A 25512-nucleotide genomic window follows, 5' to 3' on the forward strand; every position below is an offset into this window, starting at 1 on the left:
CAGTGTGGGGCAGTCAGTGTCTGTCTGTCGTCGGGAGTGCTAGTACATGTTAGGCCGCCTGTCTGCTCGAGTTTGCTCAGGCAACGGTCATTGGCGGTTGGATCGATCGGTTGGTCGTTAGCGCACTGAGACACCAGATGACTTGTCCGCCTTGAGCGTCGGCGCATGTGAGGTCGCCACGTGAGTCCAGTGGGCCGCGTCGTATAGCGAGGGGTAGTGCCTTCGCGGTCGACACGAGAGCAACAGGAGTCAACCCACGACGTCGGTCTGGCCGTTACGAGCTGTGACGCCGTGAGACGGGAGATCGGCGCACCTTCCTGCGTCCGTTGAAGCGGCTGGCAGCGGACGGTTCGGGAGAGCGTTTTGGGGGTGCTGCGCCAGGTCTTCGCCAGACATCGCAGTTTGTTAGAAGTTAAGTCGTTCGTGATATGTTGTTTCATTTACTTTTTAAATTCTACTGATTTTCATCGTCAGTCTCTCGTCCCCAGCTTGCTCGTCTGTCTCTCGTCCGCATTTATTAGGCAGTTAGTGTCTGTCTGTCGGTCTGCCGTACGTCAATATCTGCCTCTGTCATGTTTGTCGGATCCGGTGTTAACGAATTTATTGCTTAAGGTGTAAAGGCCGAATTCCTGAAATATGTTTGTATCTTGCCTATCATCTTGAGAGGCGGTATAGTGTAATGTAGAGCATGTTTGTACATTTTATGTAAGACTGAATTTCATGGGTTTTTATTTAAATGGTCATTTTAGTATATAGAGTTGCCACCCTTCCACCGCAAGAGTTTTCTTTTGAAAGCAATAAAACAAGTTGCTCTTTCGATGGCAAGTAATTTTTTTCTTAAAACGTGGGTGTTTTGTATAATTTCCATCCCTCGTATGGGGTGTACAGTTCATGTGTTTGTGTGAGTTAAAATTTTTAGTTTAAAGTAATCTGGTGTGTTGCAGATTTGCACCAGTGTAGTCTTTCAGAGGTTGTTGTGAGCGGTCGTGACAACGGCCGTGTTGAAAGGGAGCGGCAAGCTTCTCAGCCCGAAAGCTCATTCAGCCAAAAAATAAAAAATAAAAAAAAATTGTTATTTCTGCCTCTGAATAAATTGTAGCTTGATATTTAGTGGGTGCTTTCTGATTGTAATTTTTAAATCTGTTTGTTTCTTTTTTTTTTTTAAAAAAAAGAAAGGGTTTTTAGGAATAAAATTTCCGTTTGTTGAAAGAAATTTGTTTTCATCAGTTACCCACTGGCAACAGTTCCACGATCACATAGTGTGATTAAATGTGTTTATGTTCTTGATAAATCACTAGTAAATAAAGTAAATTCTTTAAGAAAAGATTTTGGAAGTAAATCCAAGGTTCATCGGTGTTCATAATGTTCTGGCTGATCAGTGTACAAGAAGTCCCGTACTACAATTTTCTTTTAAAACGAAAACATTTTTTTTTATTTTAAATTTTCGTGGTGTGGATTATTTTGTGGTGCAGGCTCCTATACCAGACGTCGTGGGGTAGGGTGCCGATCCCTCATTGCAGATGTCGGACTCGTAGGCTGGGAAGGAGAAGGTATGTGACAGAAGCAGTACACTTGGTGCGGCTGCATACCGCGTCTACCTGAACCATAGCATAACGCAAATTTTGTACGTGCCCCTATGGTCAAGCCTCAGCGTAGTCGCAGCTCTGTAGAGGACTGTTGTTTTCGCCTGCAGCATTTGCGGTTTTCAGGCGAGTTCTGGCAACAACGCTGCCACTTGCCAAGGATCTTCTTTCGTTGACTCCCCTGTAGAATCCAGGCTAGACCCCCTGCTCGTAAATGCGTCCTTGTGTGTATCTCCTAAATGGTAAGTAACACGACTGTTAGAACGGGTAATGAACGTCTGTGATGTGTTGATGATGTCAAAAGAACTTTAACTAAAGTTCCTTGGAGCACACTTAAAACAGTACATTTTTTTACGAGCAGCTGTACTGAACAGTGTCTTACTTTGTGCAGTGAAACATTCATTAATGAATCTAAGTGAAGTTACAAGCATACAATCCATATTTTTCCACTGCTTATAGAATTTTAATCAGACTGTGGATTTAGATACTTCACCATACTCTGTTATGATGTGGTCTAGAAGAGTAGGTGCATTATAATGGCCCCATTACCAAAGGACTACTATATCACCCCTCCCATGGATTGTGTCAAGCAGAGATTACATTTAGAATATACTGCAGAGATCGCGACTCTTGGAACTGGTTTTGCTGTGAACTTCCAATTTTTGAACATATTTGACCATCTTACGCATAGCTATCTCGGATACGTGCAAACAAACGTAAACATTCACACACATCTTGTCTATTCTACCATCTTATCAGCATATATGGTCGTCATATCTATCCTCAACCTTAATACTATTGTCTGAACAACACAGCACGAACACACGCTCTCATTGGAGCAAAATGCTTTCTTTTCCACTATATCGTCCACCCTCATTCTCCAAGTCATTTTCAGTAGCAGAAACCCAGCTGTGGAATGACCTCCCTTACTCTACCAGAGAACTGCGTAACATATCCAGCTTCGAAAGACTATGTATCTATTAAGACAACAATAACGACTGACCTCGTTCCTGTACACACCCGTTACTCTGTCACAATAAGTAACCTTCTTTCCAACCAGATATCGATTGAAGCGTCTTAGCAGATTAAAAATGTGTGCCGGACCGAAACTCGAACTCGGGATCTTTGCCTCTCTCGGGCTATTTCTCTACCATTTTAGCCACCCAAGCGCGACCCACGACCGGTCCTCGCAGCTTCAATTCCGGCACTCCCTCGTCTCCTACCTTCCAAACTTCACAGAAGCTCTCCTGCAGACCTTGCAGAAGTAACACAGCCTGGGCGATGCTTCCAGAATGTAATTTTCACTCTGCAGCGGAGTGTGCCCTGATATGAAACTTCCTGGCAAATTAAAAGTGTGTGCCGGACCGAGACTCGAACTCAGGATCTTGGTCTTTCGCGAGCGAGTGCTCTCGGTCCGGCACACAGCTTTAATCTGGCAGGACGTTCCATATCAGCGCACACTCCGCTACAGAGTGAAAATTTCGTTCTGATAGATCTTCATTTCCCAAAGTCCACAACTATTAACACGCTTTCTAACTCTCTCTGCTTCAGAATACATTGCACTTGCTATCACCACCATTATTATTGCTATTATTATGATTATTCTTCCTGATATTATTTTTAATAGTAAACTCTGCAAACGAGGTCACCGTGCTGGACATCGTATTTTATCACTGGCCTGATAATTCCTAAGCATCTAGAACTGTGTGATGTGCAAATTTCAGTTAAGCTACTTTTTGAAATCGGCAGACGTATACGTGTAAGTCGCTATAGTTCGATTTTCAATGTCTCGTATTTGCAGATGTTTCTCACCGTTTCTGTTATCACCGGATACGGCGATGTCAGTTATCACACCTTTTTTCTCCATAGTCGTGTTGTCTGGTCTATTGTGTTCCAGAATTCGATGTGTCTGTAGTTGTAGGTCCAACGGTAATTTGGCACGTTCGTTTTATACAGTTTTTTGTGGTTTGTGTTGCCACCAGTTTATTGTCACTGGAAGATGGTAATTGTGGCACAAATTTCAATGGATAATTTGTGAGCCGGCCGGTGTGGCCGAGCGGTTCTAGGCGCTTCAGAGGTTCTAATCCTGCCTCGGGCATGGATGTGTGTGATGTCTTTAGGTTAGTTAGGTTTAAGTAGTTCTAAGTTCTAGGGGACTGATGACATCATGTGTTAAGTCCCATAGTGCTCAGAGCCATATGAACCATTTTGATAATTTGTGGACCAGTATTATTGTTCTGCTTGCAATCAGTGTGCAATCAGTTTGCAAAAGTTCAAGATGTGGCCGATTGTTTTTTCAGTTTCTTCGCACAGTTCGTAATTTGGGTCTTCTGCCGATTTCTCGTTTCTTGCTTTGGTGGAGTTAGTTCTGATGGCTTTTCCCTGTGCTGCAAAATTCAGTCCTTCAAGTTTCCTTCCTAGGGTTTCGTTGCTCAGCAAAATTCAAAATATTTTTCGTTATACATTTTTTTTTCGATCTTTAAAAGTTTGCCTATCTCTAATTTTCCTGCCTCATTACGCAAGATGTCATTCATAAATTGGAGTACAGCTTTCCTTTTTTGATTCCTTGTTTTCTGTACTTTTGAAAGACGGTGAAACTGACTGTGAAAATGACGGTTTCGTCGACTTTCACATTATCCGTATATAGCGAATTCCTTTATTTTTATTAAAGATCGTCCGATAGAGATTGCCAATAGATGATGTACCTGTTGGCGTATTCTTGACAGTTATATTAGGCTGAGCTGGCAGCTTCACATACAGACAGCAGATAAAAGTCGGTCAAAGTGCACCATTAACTTATCCCAGATTGTAAAAGTTGACGCCGACGCCAGGTAGGACATCGTTCGGCTACTGCTATTCTGTGTGCTGGTCAGGTTGGAGGACAGCCTTGGCGAGTCGACACAATGTGGACAGCAGGTAACACCACGCTCGTCCGGAAGGCCGCAGAGGAGTCTTGGAATCTTTCACGAAATTACCGCAGCTTCCACTTTCCTAAAGCGTTTTTCTGCTGTGAGAACGTTGTAACGTACAATAAAGTTCCCGGAAGGCGGAAACAATGAGACTTAGGCAGAGAATGCAAAGAAGACGGCACCCGTCTGCCGATAGAAGAGCAATAATCGTGGAGCCACTCTGTAGCAATTCTGGATGTGTGGGATGTCGCATTGTCCTGCTGGAATTTCCAAAGTCCGTCGAAATGCACAACGGACATCAATGGATGCATGTGATCAGAGAGGGTGTTACGTACGTCTCACCTGTCAGAGTCGTATCTAGACGTATCAGGAGTTCCATATCACTCCAGCTGCACACGCCACACATCATTAAAGAGCCTCCACCAGCTTGAACAGTCCCCTGCTGACATTCAGGGTCCGTGGATTCATGAGGTTTTCTCCATACCTGTACACGTCCATCGGCTCCATACAATTTGGAACGAGACTCATCCGACCAGGCAACATGTTTTCAGTCATCTACAGTCCAATATTGATGCTGACATGCCCAGGCGAAGCATAAAGCTTTATGTCGTGCATTCATCAGGGGTACACGCGAGGGCCTTCAGCTCCAAAAGGCCATATCGATGAATGTTTCACAGGCTGTCCCTTGTTGACGGTGCAGCATTGAAATCTGCAGCAATTTGCGGAACGGTTGCACTTTTATCGCGCTGAACGATTCTCTTCAGTCGTCGTTAGTAACGTTATTGCAGGATCTTTATCCGGCCACAGCGATGTCGGAGATTTGATGTTTCACCGGGTTCCTGATATTCGCGTTACACTCGTGAAACGGTCGTACGGGAAAATCCCCACTTCATCACCACGTCGGAAAATCCGTGTCCCTTCGCTTGTACGCCGGCTATAATATCACGTTCAAACCCACTTAAATCTTGATAACGTGCCATTGTAGCCGCACTAATCGATCTAACAACTGCTCCGGACACTTGTTGTCTGGCATGGGCGTTGCCAACCGGAGCGCCACATTCTGGCAGTTTACATATCTCTGGATTTGAATACGCACGCCTATACGTTTCTCTGGCGCTTCAGTGTATTAGGCAGATAGAAATCTTAGGAAGCTACATGCTCAGCCGCTCCTTTCAGGCCCCGACAGGTCAGATCCAAAACTTCCTTTCTTTAGCTGTAGGCCTCTGGGCGCTAAAATGCGAAAATTTCATTGGTCAACCAGGTCTGACGTAGCAGTTTTGGAAAATTATTGAGAAGTGGAAAGACGCTCCAGGACAATGGCACTTGTCATTGGATGACTGCTCGTGAGAGACTAGGACTGGCTCTCAAAGAAGAAACGAATGTTACGGGGAAAGACAGGAGGCGCCAAGGCGACACTTCGTCCGCCGCTAGTGAGAGAATTACTTAGAGTTCTGCTGTCAGGATTCAGAGTGAGAAGCAGTCATTTCTCTTTGTAGCTCCAACTGGAGCACGATGCAAGGTTTGCGGTAGGTAGCTTTTCGGGATTCATACCCGTCTCCTGACACAGCGGCCGTCGACAGCAGCTCTGACGGACAACAAAACGACGCTGTTAAGAAAAACGATCTCGGCGTGTACAGGTCTCAATGTACGTTAGAGTGTTAATGAGCAGGAGGAAGACGCCCTTCTGACATGAATAATATTACGAACTCAGATTTTTGGCAATCACTGTCGTTAGATCGCGGAACAGATCAGTGTGCTACTCATGGAGTAACCTACCTATCGGCTCCTTGTCTTGAATCTCAGCCATCGTTAGTTGCTTGCAACTGTTTCATGTTCTTGTAATAGTTTTTAAGTGAACAGGATGTTATTAAACGTGTTCGTGTTATACTTCAGTGCAACTACTGCATTTGTTTTGTGTTAGGATTTATAATAGACAATAGAACTTACGGTAACTTTCACCTTTATTATATACGTATCTCACCTGATTAGAAAATTAAATTACAGTGTCTGCCATCCCATACAGTCTGTGGGGCCATAATTTTGGGTTAATAAAAAATTCTTCCGCAACAAATGATAGTTTGCAGTCTTCTTGGGCATCTACGTGCGTACCGTAACAAGTTACCCAAGGGCACAGGATTCAAGAAGCTTTCTGTTTTTGACTTACATCTTAGCCGATTCTTGGCCTTCATTTAAATAGCCTGTGAATGCATTCTTTTGGTGTTCCACTGTCTGCCTCACTATCAAGAGTCCTCTATAGCCTCCTTTTGTGGGCAAGGACAGCCTGTCGATGTCACAGCGAGGGTGGAATCTGTGGTGAATTGGCACCTTTTCTGTTGTTTTCCGTCCAGATTATGCGGCTCTGGCTGTGGCCAGTTCACAACGCCGTGCAGTGTATCTGACGACAGGTATGGCCTAGGTGTTGACTGCCTTGATGACTCTGCAGCCATCCAGTTTTCTTTGTAAATTTTTTTTCGTCCCTCTGGGTGCAGTCTTTGCTGACCAGACACTTTACATATCCAAGCTTGAAACTGTCCAACTGCGAAATGCCTAGGTTTATGTAGACTTCTGGTTGATGGCACTTCGTGACTTGTCCAGTTGGCCTGTATTCACTATCTACTTCTCATTATTGCTATTAGCAGTTGCAGTTGCAGTAGTACCGGTTGTATTAATGTTATTAGTTCTTAAGCAATACTGTTATCCACTCTGTTATTGGACATATTCAATTCGCATGTAATTCTATTAATACGATTGTAATACTATTCATCATATTAAAGAGCAGTTATTTCTTCTATATAATTATTAGGTAAAAATACTATATGTGTAAAGTCTTGGTTAAATATACAAAGAAAAGATCTATAAATAAATGTCCATACGTACAAAGGTCTCCTCCCAGAAAGCATGATTAAGAAGTCAAGCAAGTAGGCAGGTAATAGCTCTAAGAAAATGTGGACCAGCTTGTGCATCACAACGCTCTTCGTGAAGTAGCCTGCAGGGTACCAGACGCCTGGCTCCACTGGAACTTCTTTCAGTGTATTCCTGTATTCCTGCAGGACTTGGCCCCAGGTGACGCGATGCCTCTCCCCACTGGCCACATTGCAGACGTAGGGGCTCTGTGGCCTGTGCGGAAAAAAAAAATTCAGTTCAGAGCAAAGTAGGAACACTTTTCAAAAGAATTAGGGGAGTACGCGTACCGACGTCTTGTATGTTAAATCCATTCTGAACCTGTGGTCTTACTGCAAGACTTGAGATCTTCACTTTTAATGTAGGCCACAATTGAAATCATTCGCCGACTTTTGCCTGTGTTACGCATTACAGAGTCAGATCATCCCTCAGAAGGAAATGAGTACCGGAGTTCGAGAGTTTTATAGTGACGTACACAAATGGCAGTTGTCATTTGTGGACCTTGTATTCAACCAAGTTCATGCAATGTGACATCAAAATGCAGTGTAAGACGCAGGGACGATCTGTTTGATCCAAAAAAGATGGTTTTTCGGTAGTGTTACTGCGGATTCCAATGCCTCTCCATGTGTCATCCATAGACTGTGGACACGCTGCAAGGAGACCAGTACACGAGGCGAGTTGGGAAGGTCACCGACGCATTACAGCCCCACTTGATGATCGATACCTCGCCATCTCTGAGTTGCGGTGTCGTACCGATAGCACCAGAGCACTGAAAGACGCTCTCAGAAGGCCACTGGAGCCGTTGCGTCTGCTCAGACTGTAATGAACTGCACTAAGGACACTTTAGACTTTTGGAACTATTTGCAGGAACGACATTGCAAGATCCTCCGTAACCCAAAGTATCGACAATATTTTTCCAATTGTTTGTGGAGTGCGTTCCACGTCCCTCCACGTAGCTGGAACATCACGGGTACGAGAACCTAAAATTACAAGACGATTATAGAACACTTCACGGTACAACGTGGGATCTACCTTGGTCATTACGAGAAGTCATACCTGGATGATCCAGCAGATGGAGAGTTTCGTTGTGAACACTCACACTCTGTAGCAGTATTTTCCCCATTTCCTCTTTTTGTCCCCTGTGCGAAAAGGTCTTCAAAGTTTTTTGTTTCCCATCCGGTGCAAGATGTAGCACTGGTTAATGGTGGTATGGATTCCACCCTTCAGTTTTGTTTCAAGGTTTCCTCAGCCCCGCGCTTTGCTCTCTTTCTTTAAAAAAAATAAAAAAAAGGATGGTAGAGCACTTGCCCGCGAAAGTCAAGGGTCCCGAGTTCGAGTCTCGGTCGGGCACACAGTTTTAATCTCACAGGAAGTTTCGTATCAGCGCACACTCCGCTGCAGAGTGAAAATCTCATTCTGGACAACATTCTTCGTTATTCTTGTCAGAACAACATATTTTTTTGTATTAATAGCTCAATTTCACTTAATACTCCGAAGCCGGATACCAGTGTAGGAAAGAAGGACAATTTATTTATTTAATTGATCACATGTGCACTCCCACAAAATAAATCTCTACATCCAATTTGGTGAGATCTGTGAAAAGAATGAATGTATGGTTATCTGCTAACCGCAGATAGTGAATGTGCAATACATGACCATCTTTGAGACGGTCCTTTGGTCACCTTTGGTGGAACCAAAGAGATGAAATTTACCTGAGCTTTGAGCTCCTGAAATGTAGCTGACCAAAACGGTATCATGGTGCTCCCCAATCTCGGCGGAGGTGCGAGATGACCTAAAGAATGGCCATGTTTCAGCACTCTGTCGCCGGATCTGGTGTTGGTAAGACCTGTCTTAGGTGTGCTCCGTAAAGACAAAAGAGTAGAGAGAATGATATGCATGTGAAATACTTAAGAGTAGTTTGAAATAATTATTTCTCTATTTCAGGAACTTTTGGGGGGAGAATTAAATGACAGGTAGGTAATATTAAGGGGATCGTAGTAATCTTCGGAAGTGACCAATGGTCACAATGAAACCACGTGTAGCAATAAGTTGAAATACTTGCGAGTGCTAGTAGTAAGTTGAAATACTTCCGAGTGCTAAAGTTAAGCTGGATTAGTGGCGTGTGTACTATAAGTTGGAAATATTTGAGAAATGGCGTGTGCAGGACTTGAAATTAGAGACGAGCTCTTCCACGTGGTGAGTACTGTGTGAGTCTCAATCTGTGTATGAGACAAAGGATAAAGAGAAGTACTCGTCCAAGGTATCAGTTGAGGACTCGTGTGGGTGACGAATATGATCTTAATATTACCTTTGCGTGTTATGTTTCCATGTGACGCTAGATTCAAACTCTAATACTCTGAGAGAGAAGCAAAGTGAGTCAGCCGTCTATCCAGCAACGCCACCTGCCTTGCATTGCACAGGAAGACGTGCATATGTCCTCCAGTAGTAGGAAAGTAAAGTTACGAAGTGGGGCAGTGTCTTGTGAAACTGGGATGAACACTAATTGAAGTATAGAAGTTTCTGAAAGTGAAGTGATTTTAACGTTGTGACTATCCTTTGTGATTGTATTCTATGTTGCCAGTGTGATGTATTTCACGCAATTTAATTATGTGTGACTTGCATGGGAGAGTAGCAAGATAGGTTCAGAGGCAGTGGGTTATGCACGTTCCTTTTTGTACAGCTCGGTCTGGAGGAAATTTTCGTGATGATGGGTGTGAGAGTCGAAGTGTAAGATATAGCAAAAGATCCACCACCCTATCCAGAAAGTGAACTGTAGTGTTAGATCATTACGAGACCATAAGTTAGAGAATCACCAATGTAAAGCCATGCCCACTGGGCGGAGTTTCTCATGTGTAATTGTTGTATAAAATGTAATGGTGTGTTTAGGTTATCTTTGAATCACCACAACATGCTGTAGCTCTCCTTCATTTCTGCTATTCCCGTATAAACTGGAAACTTCGTCGCTAGCGGAATGTGCTATTCGCAGACGGTTCCAGATAACCTCTAACGCAATTGATGGTCGAGTTCGTACGTAGAGACCCGTGGTGAGCGATCCTTGCCGAATGTTGTCCAGAAAATCAACAGGCTTCTAAGGTTCTGTGACGTCGTGGGGAGCCTTCAGATTTGCAGCCATGGTCGCTTTACCGCCAGACAGCACATCGAACAGGTCCAGTTAAACTGTGTGGTGGGTTTTGCATTCGGTAATGCCCATGAATTCCATCTTGTGCCAGCGCCCATGTGGCGGGCGTCAACAGGGATGTCTTGCTAAGCCTGGATATAGAACTAATGGAATGGCCGGCAGGGAGCCACGACCTAAGCCTCATCGTGTGTATGTCGGATCCCGTTTCACCACAAACTCTGAAAGAACTTTCATGTGCTCTCATTGAAGAATGGGAACGAATACCAAAGGGTGACTTCAGTGGATGCATACGGAGTGTGTACCACGTAGGTGTCAGGCAGTGATAAACGCTCATGGAGGGCAAACGTGTCATCGCAACTCTCAAAGTCCAATGAAAAGCACCGAGGATGACACCTGTCGAATATATCAGTACTTTTTATGTAAGCTATTGAGGATATAATTATGTTTATTAATATGTGACAGGTGAAGGTATGACGCTCAGAGTCTTGTTCTCATACTTCTTTTGAGCAGTGTATATTCGTGCATAGTTAGCGCCACGATATTTGAAACTTCGTGACGGACTGAATGTAGTTGGCACGCTGGGATTGACAGGAGCCCAAGGTTATCAAAGTGCTCTGTATTTTCCAGAGCCACAGTCGGCCAGTGGTTTCAACCCACGTTCCGAGACTCATTACAGCTGTTATCACGAAGTACAACTGAGGTCCGCAAGTTAAAACTGTACTCAACAAGAAGGTTAATATGGACGCCACCGTGCTTGTAGACAGGCACCAACTATGCCATGCACATCATCTTACAGAATTTCAAGAGTTGTATTACGAAAGTGATACACTGATAAGCCAAAACTGCCCGCAGCAACTTTGGATGTCGCCAGCTGGCGCTGCTGGCACGTAATGCTGGAACAAAAGCATATAAGCGGATCAGATACGGACGGGGGATCACCCTGTCGAAGATATGGGCTGCAAATGGGGAAATCCATTGAGATAAGCGACTTTGACAAAGGCAGATTATTATTACAGTGAGCCTGTGAATAAGTATCTCGCAAAGGGTGAAGCTGATCGAATGTTCATATGCTACTGGAAGAGGTAGGACAGTGAAACTACCACTATTCGTTAAATGATTGGACGTCCGTTACTCTTCGCCGAACAAGGGGTTTGGAGGCTTGTCTGTTCTGTAAAGCAAGATAAATGGTGATCTGTGACATCTCTGCCGAAAGAGCACAATGCTGGTGCTTGCACAAATGTTTTGGAGCGCATCTTTCATCATACATTGTTGAACATAGAGACCACATGTTGACCAAACGATATCGTCAGTTACGATTGCACTGGTTCCGGGACCATCGGGATTCTGCTGTCTATCAATGGAAACGTATCGGCTTTTTGTGTGAATTACAGTTTTGCTACAATAGGTCGATGGACGTTTCCACAAGGTGAGCTCGAGACGGGCAAGCTGGAGGGAGCAGTATTATGCTATGGGGGATATTCTCCTGCCTTTTTATGGGATTTGCGGTAGTAATCGAAGACAGCTGCGAACCACCTGCATCCCTTCATGATTGGCGTCTTTCCCGACGGCGATGTCATTTTTCAGCGGTATCACTGTTGACGTCTCAGAGCCAGTAATGGGCCAAAGTGGTTTGAGGAACGCTGTAGCGAACTCACATCGATGTCTCGACAACCAAATTCGCCTATGGAACCCATCGGGGGCCATCACCGCGTACGCAAACCAGCGGCCCGTGATTTACGCGAATTACGTGACCTGTGTGTAGATATCTAATGCCACATACATAATGGTTGAGAACCATGCACTGAACAACATTACATGAATTTTACTTCATTTGCAGACTAATTATTATAGTTATTAAGAGTAGTACGAGGGGAAATGGAAACCACAGTGAAAATCACAACTGGTTTTCCTGCAACTGTTAGCTACAGCTTCCAGCTACTTCTCTACATAGTTGCCGTATGACTTAAACATCTGTCGTAGCTTTGTACCGACTTTCCAATACCCTCGTCATAGAAGGCAGCTTTCTGTGCTTTTCGACAATTTTCTGTAGTGCAGCTCATTGTCTGTGACAAAACGTTGTCTTCATCGCCAGTGTTTCATTTAAACACTTCCCATCGAAAATGCTGTACGTGCGTCCTCATTGACCAGGCGGTGTGCGGCTGAGAACTGTCGTGCAGAAGGAATCGAATGACAGCTACGTTATGTGTGGTTGCACGAAGTCAGGCAAAATCTCTCGGCAGGCATCCATACTTGGCGTTAGACACTGTTCTAGGCATGTTAATGTGCTTCCTTTGCGTTCAGATTTGAGAAGAGCGACGTGACGCCATCTAAGGTAATACTAGAGATGCTGCCGAACACATCCAAGCAAAGCTTTTAACTGTGGTTTCCATTTCGCGAACGATCGTTCCTTACTTTCCGAATAGCACTCGTATGTTACTAGACTGGTTAGTACCTCCAACTACCTCTGCTAAGAGCAAGCCATTAATGCTTATTTTCCCGCAGGCGGCAGGTCAGGTGGTGAACAGTGGACATATTGACGCAGAACTATTAGTCCTTTCTGAAAGGTGTTATCCAGTTACTGGCTCGTTTACGATCGTGCAAGAAACATCATGTAGTACATTATGTGACGTGTTTATGGGAAGAATGTTGGACGCAGAGAATGAACAGCTAACAGATTGGAGCAGAGGAGCGCTAGTGGCCGCGCGGTTTGAGGCGCCATGTCACGGATTGCGCGGTCCCTCCCGCCTGAGGTTCGAGTCCCCCTTGGGCATGGGTGTGTGTGTTGTTCTTAGCATAATTTAGTTTAAGTAGTGTGTAAGTCTTGGGATCGATGACCTCAGCAGTTTGGTCCCTTAGGGATTCATACACATTTGAACATTTCTGAACTGGAGCGGCTGCATATTGAGGTAACAATAATCACAATATCGGCATTTATACCTCCAACCCTCTGCATTTTCTGGTGCTGCAGTGGTCTGAGGGGCATGAGAGTGAACTTGCCTGGATGTCTTGCCCACCACATGCTGCTGATCTGAATCTTATGGAGCGCGTTTGGGACCTTATCACGCACCAGCCCTGGGCCCACAGACCACCGTCCCCTAACTGCCTGATTTATGCGTAGACATCTGGTGACGCATACTCTTGAAGCCCACCAAGAATTGTCAGATCCATGCTAAGTAGTATCGCTGCTGTAATGCATTCCAGTGGTGGACGAACACGGTGTTAGCGTTTTGGATCCTAAATCTACATCTACACATACATGGAAAGTCTGCAAATCACACTTAAGTGCCTGGCAGACGGTTCATCGAACGACCTTCACAATAGTTCATTGCTATTCCACTCTCGAACAGTCTGCAGCGAAAACGAACACCTATCTTTATCTGTGCGAGCTCTGATTTCCCTTAGTTTATTATCATGATTGTTTCTCCCTATGTAGGTCGGTGCCAACAAAATATTTTCGCATTCAGAGGAGAAAGTCGGAGATTGAAACTTCGTGAGAAGCTCCCGCTGCAACGAAAAGCGCCTTTAATTGTGCCCATCCCGAACCTGTATCATGTTCATAACACTCTCTCCCCTATTTCTCAATAATACAAAATGTGCTGTCCTTCTTTGACCTTTCTCGACGTACTCTGTTAATCCTTTGTGGTAAGGATCCCACACCACGCACCAGTACTCCAGGAGTGGTTGGAAAAGCGTAATGCCGGCAGTCTCTTTCATAGATCTGTTGCATCTACATCTACGTCTTCATACAGTAGAAACTCCGCAAGCGACCGTACGGTGCGTGGCACAGGATAGCCTGTACCACTACTTGTCATTTCCTTACCTGTTCCACTCACAGATAGGGCGAGGGAAAAACGACTATCTATACGCCTCCGTATGATCCTTTATTTATCATATTTTATCGTTGTGGTCCTTACGCGCAATATTTGTTGGCGGCAATAGAATCGTTCGGCACTCAGCTTCAAATGCTGGTTCTCTAAATTTTCTCAATAGTGTTTTTCGAAGAGAACGTCGCCTTTCCTCCAGCGATTCCCATTTCACCTCCCGAAGCATCTCCGCAACACTTACATGTTGTTCTAACCTACCAGTAACAAATATAGCAGCCCTCCTCTGAATTGCTTCGATGTCTTCCTTCAAATTGATCCGGTACGGATACCAAACTGTCGAGCATTGCTCAAGAACAGGTCGCACCAGCGTCCTGCATGCGGTCTCTTTTACAGGGGAACCACTCTTACCTAAAAATCTCCCAATACGCCGAAGTCGACCACTAGCCTTCCCTGTCACAGTTCTCATATGCTCGTTCCGTTTCATATTGCTTTGCACCGTTACGCCCAACGGTAAGATTTAACTGTGTCAAGCAGGACATACTGTATCCGAACATTACTGATTTGATCTTCCTGCTCATCAGCATTAACTCATATTTTGCCACATTTACGGCTGGCTCACACCAACTGGAAATTTTTTCTAGGTCGTGATGTACTAGGGTAACTCAATTATTATCCGCAAAGTAGTTATAAAATTTTATTGTAATCAAATAGGAAGCTTACAAGAACATCATTTTTCGACATAGTCTCCTTGCGTTTCAACGCACTTCGTCCATCGTTGCACAAGCTTCCTGATGTCCTCATAAAATAAGGTTGAGCTGCGAGCCAAGAATGGACCACTTCTTTCACTGCTTCGTCCGACGCAAATCGACGGCCCCCTTAATGCCTGTTTGAGTGGACCAAACAAGTGACAGTCAGAAGGGGCAAGATCAGGACTATATGGAGGATGATACAGTACTTCAAATTTGAGTTTCTGGAGCGTTTCAGCAGCGTGGACAGCAGTATGTGGACAGGCATTGTCGTGCAACAACACAACACCTTCTGACAGCAATCCTCGGCATTTGCTTCGAATTGCTGGCTTCAGCCTGGCAATAAGCATCTCACTGTAACGTACACTGTTTATTGCTGTGCCCCTTTCCCCATAATGTTCCAGTACTGGACCTTGTGCGTCCCAAAAAACTGCAAGCATCAGTTTTCCTGCGGACGGTTAGGTCTTGAACTTTTTCTTGCACGGCCGTTTACTATCCGGCTCGTAATGATGGATCCATGTTTCGTCACCAGTACTGACCCTGTCTACGAAGCGATCCTGTCCTACCATAGCGATCCAAATGTTATTTGCAGATGTCCAAGCGCGTTTGTTTATGCAATTGTGTGAGTTGTTTTGGGACCAATCATGCACAAACCTTATGAAACCCAACTCTATTGTGGATGATTTTGTAGGCAGAACCGTGACTAATTTGCAGACGATGTGCCACCTCGTCAATAGTTAATCGTCTGTCTAAGAAAATCATTTCACGAGAACGCTCAATGGTTTCCTCACTTGTGGCAGTAAACGGTCGTCTGGCTGCTTAATCGTGCGTAATACTTGTGCGACCATTTCGGAATTTTTAAATCCGTTCGTAGACACTCCGTTGTGGCAAAACACTGTTCCCGTACTGTACCAAAAGTCTTCGATGAATTTCTGCCCCTGATACGTCTTCCGATCACAAAAAAAACGGATCACTGAAAATTGCTCTTCTTTGGTGTAAATAGACTGCGGAGCAGCCATGATTACAGCACGGCAGCGATAACGAAAATAACCTAGCAGCTTGAAAATTTCAAAGATATAACAACAAATAAACAGAGTATGCGTCATCAACGTAAAACGACAGTACCATCAAAATAAACAAAAAATAACTAAAAGCGGATAATAATTGACTTACCCTCGTATATTCCTAGAGTCACTCAACTTCGACACCTTACCATACTCCACGGCAGCATCAGAAACAACCGCAGATTGCTGCCCACCCTATCGTGCCAAATCATTTATGTATACAGATAACAACAGCGATGCTACCACACTTCCCTGTGGCACTCCTAACGATAGCCCTGTCTGTGTTGAACACTCGCCGTCGAGGACCACATATTGGGTTCTATTGCTTACGAAGTCTTCGAGCCATTCACATATCTGTGAGCTTATTCCATACGCTCGTACCTTCGTTGACAGCCTGCAACCTCAGTGCACGAGTCATGTTGGTATCACCCTAAACCTGATATGTGCCGCCTCCGCTGCTCGCTTTGTGGTATGGGTAACGAGCAGAGAGACCAATACTGGTAGTTACCGATCTCCAGGGAGACAGATGTGTACCGTCTGTGGACATAAGTGATGAACTGCTCGTCTTTGTATCATCTCGCTTTCCGTCAAGTTGTGCCCTATAGTTCTTTTCCCCTTGGCTTTAATTCCATTTCCTCTTCTAAATGTTAGTGAATTTTCTTTAATGTACAGACTAAATAACGAGGGAGTTATGTAACAACACTATCTTACTTTCCTTTCAGATACTGCTCCCCTACCACGTCTTTCAGCTTTCGTAATGGCAACCTGGTTTCTAAACAAGCTATAGATAATCTATCGCTCCCTACATTTTATCCCTGTTACCTTCTGAATTTCAAAGACAGTCTACAGTTGTATAATACAAGCACTCTTGAATACTGACTGAAACTTCCTGAGAGATTGAGAAATTAAATCTGTGTGCAAGACAGGGACTGAAATCCGGAGCCTTGGTGTTGGAAGTCACAGCTGTTACTGGCTGAGCTAGCCAGGTACGGCTGGCTAAACCCTCTCTTTCACCCCTCCCACCGCTCCCATCCTCCCCCCCCCACCCCACGCTCCCTCTGCTCCCCCCCCCCCCACCCCCCACCCGCAAATCCCACACAGTTGTAGTTCCGCCATCACGTATATTCTTGCTTCCACTTTGGACTGGACTTCTCCTGTACACCTCGTGCGACCACCAGCGCTGCTGGAAGAAAGGGGGACATGACTTAGCCATAGCCTGAGAGACTACTTCCGAAATGAATGTTTCACGCTGTAGTTGAGTGTGCACTGTTGTGGAACTTCCTAGCAGACTAAAACTATGAGGCGGACAGGGACTCGAACCCGGTAGGTGCCAGGAAGTTTTATATTAGAGAAGCCCATTTGTAAACTGGAATGATCATTCTGGAAACTACCACCTAGGACTGCACTAATAGGGGAAGAATACACTCCAACGGGTCACCAATTTTGCTCATATTTTGCACGACTGCAGTACATACTTACGTGTAACGAAAGCTCACCTAGTAAGTAGCGCTTCTCAAGCGATTTCGAGATACTGAGATTCAAAGTTTTATGAGGCTATTGAATACTATAATAGAGCGCCAAATATCGAGAAGCAGCGGTGGCGTAACTGGCTAAGACTGGAAGTGTCCGTACTGCGCCCCAGTCTTGTCATTCGTTTTTCCTAATCTGCCACTAACCACTTGTACAGTTAGAACGAATTATGTTTCTTCGAAAAGAAACAGTCATGGTGATGATAATCATCGTGGTACATTCGTTGCAAGCTGTAGTAACAAGAAGTCGTAGTGCAGTTATCATTTGCTCTGTGGATAAATTGCATTCACGTACCTATCGGAGTCATATAGGGCTACATCTGGTTTGAAGAATACACACTGTATCTGCGATGCGGACATGATTGTATCGCTATGTAAATTCTCAAATGTTCAAATGTGTGTGAAATCTTATGGGACTTAACTGCTAAGGTCGTCAGTCCCTAAGCTTACACACTACTTAACCTAAATTATCCTAAGGACTAATACACACACCCATGCCCGAGGGAGGACTCGAATCTTCGCCGGGATAAGCCGTACAGCGCACGACTGCAGCGCCTTAGACCGCTCGGCTAATCCCGCGCGGCTGTAAATGCTCACTTTATCACTATTGCTTATTATACATCGCATGAATATACCACAATGATTGTCGGTATTATTATTGTTCCTGTCTGAAGACATATCATTGCTTCTAGTGACAGATATGTATCACATACGTAAACGATTATACCTTTATTTTCAGACAGCAATGTAGCTTGGTGTGTATTCACCAATTAAGTAAAATAAAAATACATTTCACGAGAGTTGCACACAGATGTGACTTGTGTTAGGTAGTGCCAATTTACCAGTGGTGCAGTAATTCTGGCCTGAAGTGTGATGTGGGAAATGCCAACAACATTCTTAAAAAAATAGATATGTGTTTTTCCTGCAATCTGCGAACTGCACTTCTTAATTTCGAAGAGGCCATAAACATTTTGAAAGCAAATGAAAATTTCTTGTCAAAAGAAGTAGTTAACTTCACTGCTTATTATCTTTAAGAACAACTTGCTTTTCGATATAGTCTTTGGGCAAGTATCCTGACGAACGAATTTTTACTTGCTTTTGGTTACAGTCTTTGGCCCAGTGTCCTGAGGACCGAATTTTAAATATTTACTACGTAACTACTTGTTTCGTCTAATGGGCAATCCTACAGCATTTATGTGACTGTGGGCCCACTATTAACATTTCGTTTCGAAGACGACTGTGAGAGACTGTTGCTGCGCTCCTCTCTTTAAAAAGATATGAAGTTGTAATAGCTATATTTCTAGTGGTGACTGAGAGCGGTGTACAGAACAACATTAAACAGTATTTACTTGATTTGCACGCTAATAATTGTAGCTGTTAGAGTAGCACGTTTTTAGGTCGGTTGGTACATCCAAGTACGTGTGGCAAGAGCAAGCTATTAACGCTTGTTTTCCCCTGGGCAGCATGTCAGGTGTTGAAGTGTGAGTACATGGACACATAACTGTTAGCCTATACTGACAGGAGTAGCCCACGTAGTGGTGCAATGAAGACTGTATAGCAAACATCAGGTAGTAAATTACGTGAAATGTTTATTGGAAGACTGTTCGATGCAGAGGAAAAAACAGTGATGTATGTACATTTTAAAGTACCACATATAAAAATATCTGCATTTATACCCATTACAACCTGTATACTGATTAACAGGTTATTGCGACGTGGTGGAATGAATGGGTAGCATATAATGAAACTTTTTGTGTGAAATAATGAATTTAAATGGTTCTCCCCTCGAGTATGGAATTTAATCAGTCCATTAAATATAAAAATATTAAACTGCCTCAAGAGCTAATCACCTTACTAAATTGTTCTACACTTTCTTGTCCAACTGAGTGCGACATCAGTGGCACATTTCAACAATGAAGTTGGGAATAAGGGGATGACAGATACACGAAAAGTTTGAATGAGAGAGGAAGGTCGCCAACTTTGAACATTAGCTGTAGGTATACCATGTTGCCCTGCAGGCTAGCGCCAAGATTACAGCACACAGGGTGCATCCGCTTGCCAATGTGAGGAGGATTTTGCCCTTGGCCTGGCCAGGATAACAGTCAGGGTTGGTTCTTTCAGGTCATCCCCACTTGAGTTGGTATTCTGAGCCAAGTGGTGGGAGAGCTGTTCGACGGACAAATTTTAATGGCCAAGCTAAAAAGCCACCAGCACCTCATTGTCTGTCTCGATCGACGCCATTGTGGCAAGAAGTGACGTTTTTTCATTTGGCGATCCCATCGCTCTCCCTTGCCACACACTCCATCCTTTGCACTCTGTTTATGCCGTTGATTCATTTAAATTGAGAATGGCCAGGAGAGTGGTGTGCTGACCACATGCCTCTCCATATCCGCATCCAGTGACACCAACGGCTGAGGATAACACGTCGGTCGGTCAGTACCGTTGGGCCTTCTGAGGCCTGTTTGGACGGAGTTTGCTTTGAGTTTTATTCCTTCATAAAGTACATCTTGGTGTGCTGTTTATATAAAACGATCAGTCAGCATTAAGTTTGACAGTTTATTTACAGGGCGACAATTACTGAACTACATGAAAAAAAACAACGTAAATTAGATGTAAACAGTGGTGTGCACCACTTTATTCAACATGTAAAAGTCACCACAGATATTCGCATTTAGGTTATGACACGTTCGATATGCCTGCCATCATTGGCGATGATGTGGTGCAGACGAATAGCAAAATTCTGCATCACCCGCTGAAGTGTCGGAACATCGATGCTGTCGATGACATCCTGAATTGGTGTTTTCAGCTCAGCAATGGTTTTGAGGCTATTGATGTACACCTTGTCTCTAATATGCCCCACATAAAAGGAGTCGCAAGTGTTCAGATCCGGAGAATATGGCGGCCAATCGAGGCCCATGCCAGTGGCCTATGGGTAAAGTGGACTTTGTCGCAAAACCAAACCATTCAAGCGTATACTATTTCTCATCATATCCCGCGGCAGTTTGAAATTCCTAATGCAAACCGTTCAGAAGTTATGACCATTTTATTCAATAATTGTCACCCTGTCTATACTTCGACAAATTTACTTACTTTGACACACATAAACAACAAATAAGTGCACAAAATATAAAGTTAACACAAAACAGTTTTCCATGCAACGTAAGTTCACTAAACAGTACTTTACATAAAAATGCACAAAATTTTTAGGCTACCACATGGTACACTAAAAATAGAGACTACAAACATAGTTTGGTGACCACAGAAACCTTGTGATATCCCCACAACACTTTCCATGTGTTCACTGCATTAGATGAAAACTACCGGGTGTCCATAATGTTCCTGTTTCAGAACGCTGTACAAAGAGAACAACTCCTCAGAATTACATCAAATTTTAACAGCATATTATTGACGCAGGGGGAGCGTCATGGAACAAAAAAAAATTAACGAAAATATTACAAATTTTTGTTTCAATGTAAGTAAGGGGTTATAGATGACAGACGAGCCGTAATACGACGACTGTGGTTTGAGTCTCACATTACGTAATCTGCAATGTTCAAAGTGTACGTCTGCACAAGTTTAGCAGTCAGTTGTTGTAGCACTGGTAGTTAGGTGAGCCCATACATGACTGCAAAATCTTACCACATCGGATGGGAAAAATGGATTTTTAATTCTCCTAATGCCAAATACCGCACAAAGAACACAATGACACCAGTTTTGTCTTTGGGCCAAAAACAGGATAAAAAGCAAAATGACATTGGTTTTTAAATGTCCTCTTGCCAAAAACCGTATAAAAAGGAATATGACATCAGATACTAACTGTCGCAAGACTAGCGCAGAACATATTCAGTAGGTGAAATTTAAAATTTTCCCCGCGAACTAAATATTCAAAAAGATTTCGGGCTTGCACCCGGTCGTCGTTAGCTTCCATCCACGATATTTCGACTGAGTCTTCGATGGCTCACCTGCGGATGGCTGGCAGTTGTCCAGTCGAAATATCGTGGATGGAAGCTAACGACGACCGGCTGCAAGCCCGAAATCTTTTTGAATATATTCAGTATGCTGTCCATTGTTTTCTGTGGCAAGTTGAAATCGGAAAACAGCATGTTCCACTACAGTTCAGAGTGTCTTGGGGGTCACGTTAAGAATGCATTGCACAATGCTTGCCTTCAATTCAGCTACATTCGTAACCGAAGGACTGAACACCACATCTTTCCGATAACCCCAGAGCCAGTTACACGGGTTAAGATCGGGTTACCTGGACGGCCAAGCTGTAGGGAAATGAAGGCTGATAATTCTAGCATATCCGAAATGCCCCTGCAGCAGCCGCTTCACTGCCAGAGCAATGTGCGGAGGAGCGCCATCTTTCATAACAATGATCCTCCCCACATATACAAACTATTGGAGGGTTTAAACGATGTCGGTGTCCAAAATACACTCGTAGCCATTACTAGTGAAGGTACAGGCAACAGGACCCGCAGGACTTTCCCCAAGAAAAAATACGGCCCTACAATAAACGACACCATCAACTAAAATCACACAATTATTTTTGGTGTGTGTGTGCGGATTTTTCATCCCCCATATTCTGCAATTCTTCTCATTCACATGTCCTTGGAGATGGAAATGGGCTTCGTCTGTCCGTAGAATGTTCCATGGTCATTTCCACACGAGAAAGAAATTCTCGAGTGATAGTTTGTCTTGTTGGTAGATCAGCACTAAACAACACCCGAAAATGGTTGATGTTGTACAGATAGCAATGTAGGATTTTTTGTAGGATTTTATGCTCTGTGCTTGCAGGCATGTTCAACGTTCAGGCATGTTTGCATGTTTCCATACCACCGCTCAACACTTCCTGCAATGCTGTGGCCACATCTTCAACAGATGTCGGGCCAACTACTTTCCTCCCTCGACTGCACTTGAAAAGAATCTGTCTTTTCGAATTTTGTAATTATTTTCTACAGACACTTGTCAGACATCGGACCAATGCCTTTTCTCATACCCTCAATTGTCCGGAACTTCTGCAGGACTACTGGCGTACAGTCACTATTCTAGCTTTACTAACAGCGCGATCCTTGATGGAGAGAGCCATGTTCAGCGTCTCGGATGCAAACTGAGGAACAGCCGCGCACTGCGCCTCTGTTGGTTTCCACCTGCTGACGCATTCAGTGCCATCAATGGGTAAAATTTTCGTTAATTTGTTTCCCCTGTGCCAGTAATCCGCTAGTCAAATTTGACGTCGTTCTTAGCAGTGGTTCTCTTTTTACAGCGTTTTGAAATTGGAACTTCACATATGGACACCCTGTACATTTATGTCTCGGACATTATATTACTTGTATATGTTACATGCATATGTATGGTAACATTTGACGTATACATCTCGCTAACGGATAATGATATCGAAAAAACTTTCAAATGAGGCCATCATCTTATGAGCACACATAAAAAACTCTTACAGTTTGTCCAGAATGGGAATTATAGAAATGGCCGTAACCACAATTGGTACTTTTGGTACCCAAAAGTGATGTCTTTTTGCGGTTTTATCAGGAATTACTTATAAGTAAATTATATTTTTCCTAGCCATTTGAAGTCCACACTAGACCGCACCTAATGCAAATAAACAACTGAGCTGCTCAGTTTCCGCAGGCTGAAGGAAGTGTGTAATATTTAAGATTTGGCCCTGCACTATAGGACAGCAACAGAATGCACGTTCTTCCAATAGTTACTTAAAATATCGCTAGGCCAACGGCTATCTGAAACACTGGACTCTTTGAAACTTCCTGGCAGATTAAAACTGTGTGCCCGACCGAGACTCGAACTCGGGACCTTTGCCTTTCGCGGGCAAGTGCTCTACCAACTGAGCTACCGAAGCACGACTCACGCCCGGTACTCACAGCTTTACTTCTGCCAGTATCTCGTCTCCTACCTTCCAAACTTTACAGAAGCTCTCCTGCGAACCTTGCAGAACTAGCACTCCTGAAAGAAAGGATATAGCGGAGATACTGGCAGAAGTAAAGCTGTGAGTACCGGGCGTGAGTCGTGCTTCGGTAGCTCAGTTGGTGGAGCACTTGCCCGCGAAAGACAAAGGTCTCGAGTTCGAGTCTCGGTCGGGCACACAGTTTTAATCTGCCAGGAAGTTTCATATCAGCGCACACTCCGGCTGCAGGGTGAAAATCTCATTCTGGAAACATCCACCAGGCTGTGGCTAAGCCATGTCTCCGCTATATCATTTCTTTCAGGAGTGCTAGTTCTGCAAGGTTCGCAGGAGAGCTTCTGTAAAGTTTGGAAGGTAGGAGACGAGATACTGGCAGAAGTAAAGCTGTGAGTACCGGGCGTGAGTCGTGCTTCGGTAGCTCAGTTGGTGGAGCACTTACCCGCGAAAGGCAAAGGTCCCGAGTTCGAGTTTCGGTCGGGCACACAGTTTTAATCTGCCAGGAAGTTTCATATCAGCGCACATTCCGCTGCAGGGTGAAAATCTCATTCTGGAAACTGGACTCTTTGTCTCTATGATCAAAAGAGCCTGAGATATATCCAGAAAAATCTCATTTTTGTGTGCGGCTTTTTGGAACTTATTTGTACCGTGCACTGTTGTGCATAGTCTGATTATCATTCTCGCTGCATGTGAATTAATTTCATAGGGACGGCAACATGTATTCCTCGGCCTAGCTACCACCATCTGGTAACCTCCTTATCATCACACACGTGTGTGAAGACTAGAAAGCAGGGGATGTGGTATCACGTACCGACACTACCCAACAGACATCATCGTTTGCAGCAGAATTGCAAGTTTCCATCAGATGTCTGTAGCAGTGATGCAGGACCCAACAGAGCCAATGGAGCACCACTGATAAGCCAGAGGCTCCGTACCATGAGTGCCCTCTGCTGCCACAACACAGGACAGCCAGTGCAGCCACACAGTCCCACTCATGTCCAGACCCACTTCACTATGTGATGCTATGTAGACCCTGGCTATTTGTAGCTCCAACACCATCGATAGCGCTTCAGTACAGCAAACCGCTTCCTTGATGATATTATCATAGCTGCACTCAATTTCTTCCTATATTATTTACTTGGAGATATATGAGTTAAGTAAATCTTCTGTTTGTTAAATCGTTGGCCGATCATTTCTGCTCCTCTTAAGCTTTCCTATGACGACAGCAGCCGCACCTCTTTGTAGCCCACATCTACCTACATTTGTGTACGAAGTCATACACAGCAGGGGAGAGGAACTTGCAGAAATAAAGTTGTGGGGGCTGGTTGTAAGTCACGACTGGATAGCTCAGTTAGCAAGGTCATTGCCTACATAAGGTAGTGGATCACGGGGTCCTGGGTTCGATTCCCGGCCGGGTTGGGTATTTTCTCTGCCTGGGGGCTGGATGTTGGTGTTGTTGTCATCATTTCATCATCATCATTCGTGACAAATGCTATATTGGATTGAGTTAAAAATTGGACCATGTAAAAATTGGGACTTTGTACGGGCGCTGATGACCGCACAGTTGAGCGCCCCCCCCGAAACTAAACATCATGATCATCATCATACAAAAGGCACGATTCTGAGTTCGAGTTCCACCCAGCACACAGTGTTAGTCTGCCAGGAACAGTGCACTTAGTTTTCGAAAACAGACACAAGTCGCACTTTGTATTTTCCGTTATGACCGGTTTCGCTCTTCAAATGAACAAGAGCGTCATCAAAATATACAATTTAAAGTTGGCTGACAGCGTTAAAGATTGCCTTTACAGTTGTCTGACAGATCGAAAGGTTAATTTGGCTATACTATAGTACATAAACTTACGTTTAAAGTACGTTTAAACTACTGTAGTAA

The 25512-nt window shown here is 44.1% G+C and overlaps 1 protein-coding gene across 2 annotated transcripts in view; it reads right to left on the minus strand.

The window, feature by feature from the left end:
- The window catches only part of LOC124711767 (fatty acyl-CoA reductase 1-like), a 149919-nt gene that overhangs the window by 42226 nt on the left and 82181 nt on the right, over positions 1-25512 (minus strand). For both annotated transcript variants that reach the window (XM_047241980.1, XM_047241981.1), the window contains exon 7: positions 7370-7609. In XM_047241980.1, the coding sequence (XP_047097936.1) occupies positions 7370-7609 (240 nt within the window). The remainder of the gene's footprint in view (positions 1-7369; positions 7610-25512) is intronic.

This window comes from Schistocerca piceifrons, chromosome 8 (genome assembly GCF_021461385.2).
Source record: "Schistocerca piceifrons isolate TAMUIC-IGC-003096 chromosome 8, iqSchPice1.1, whole genome shotgun sequence".
NCBI lineage: Eukaryota > Metazoa > Arthropoda > Insecta > Orthoptera > Acrididae > Schistocerca > Schistocerca piceifrons.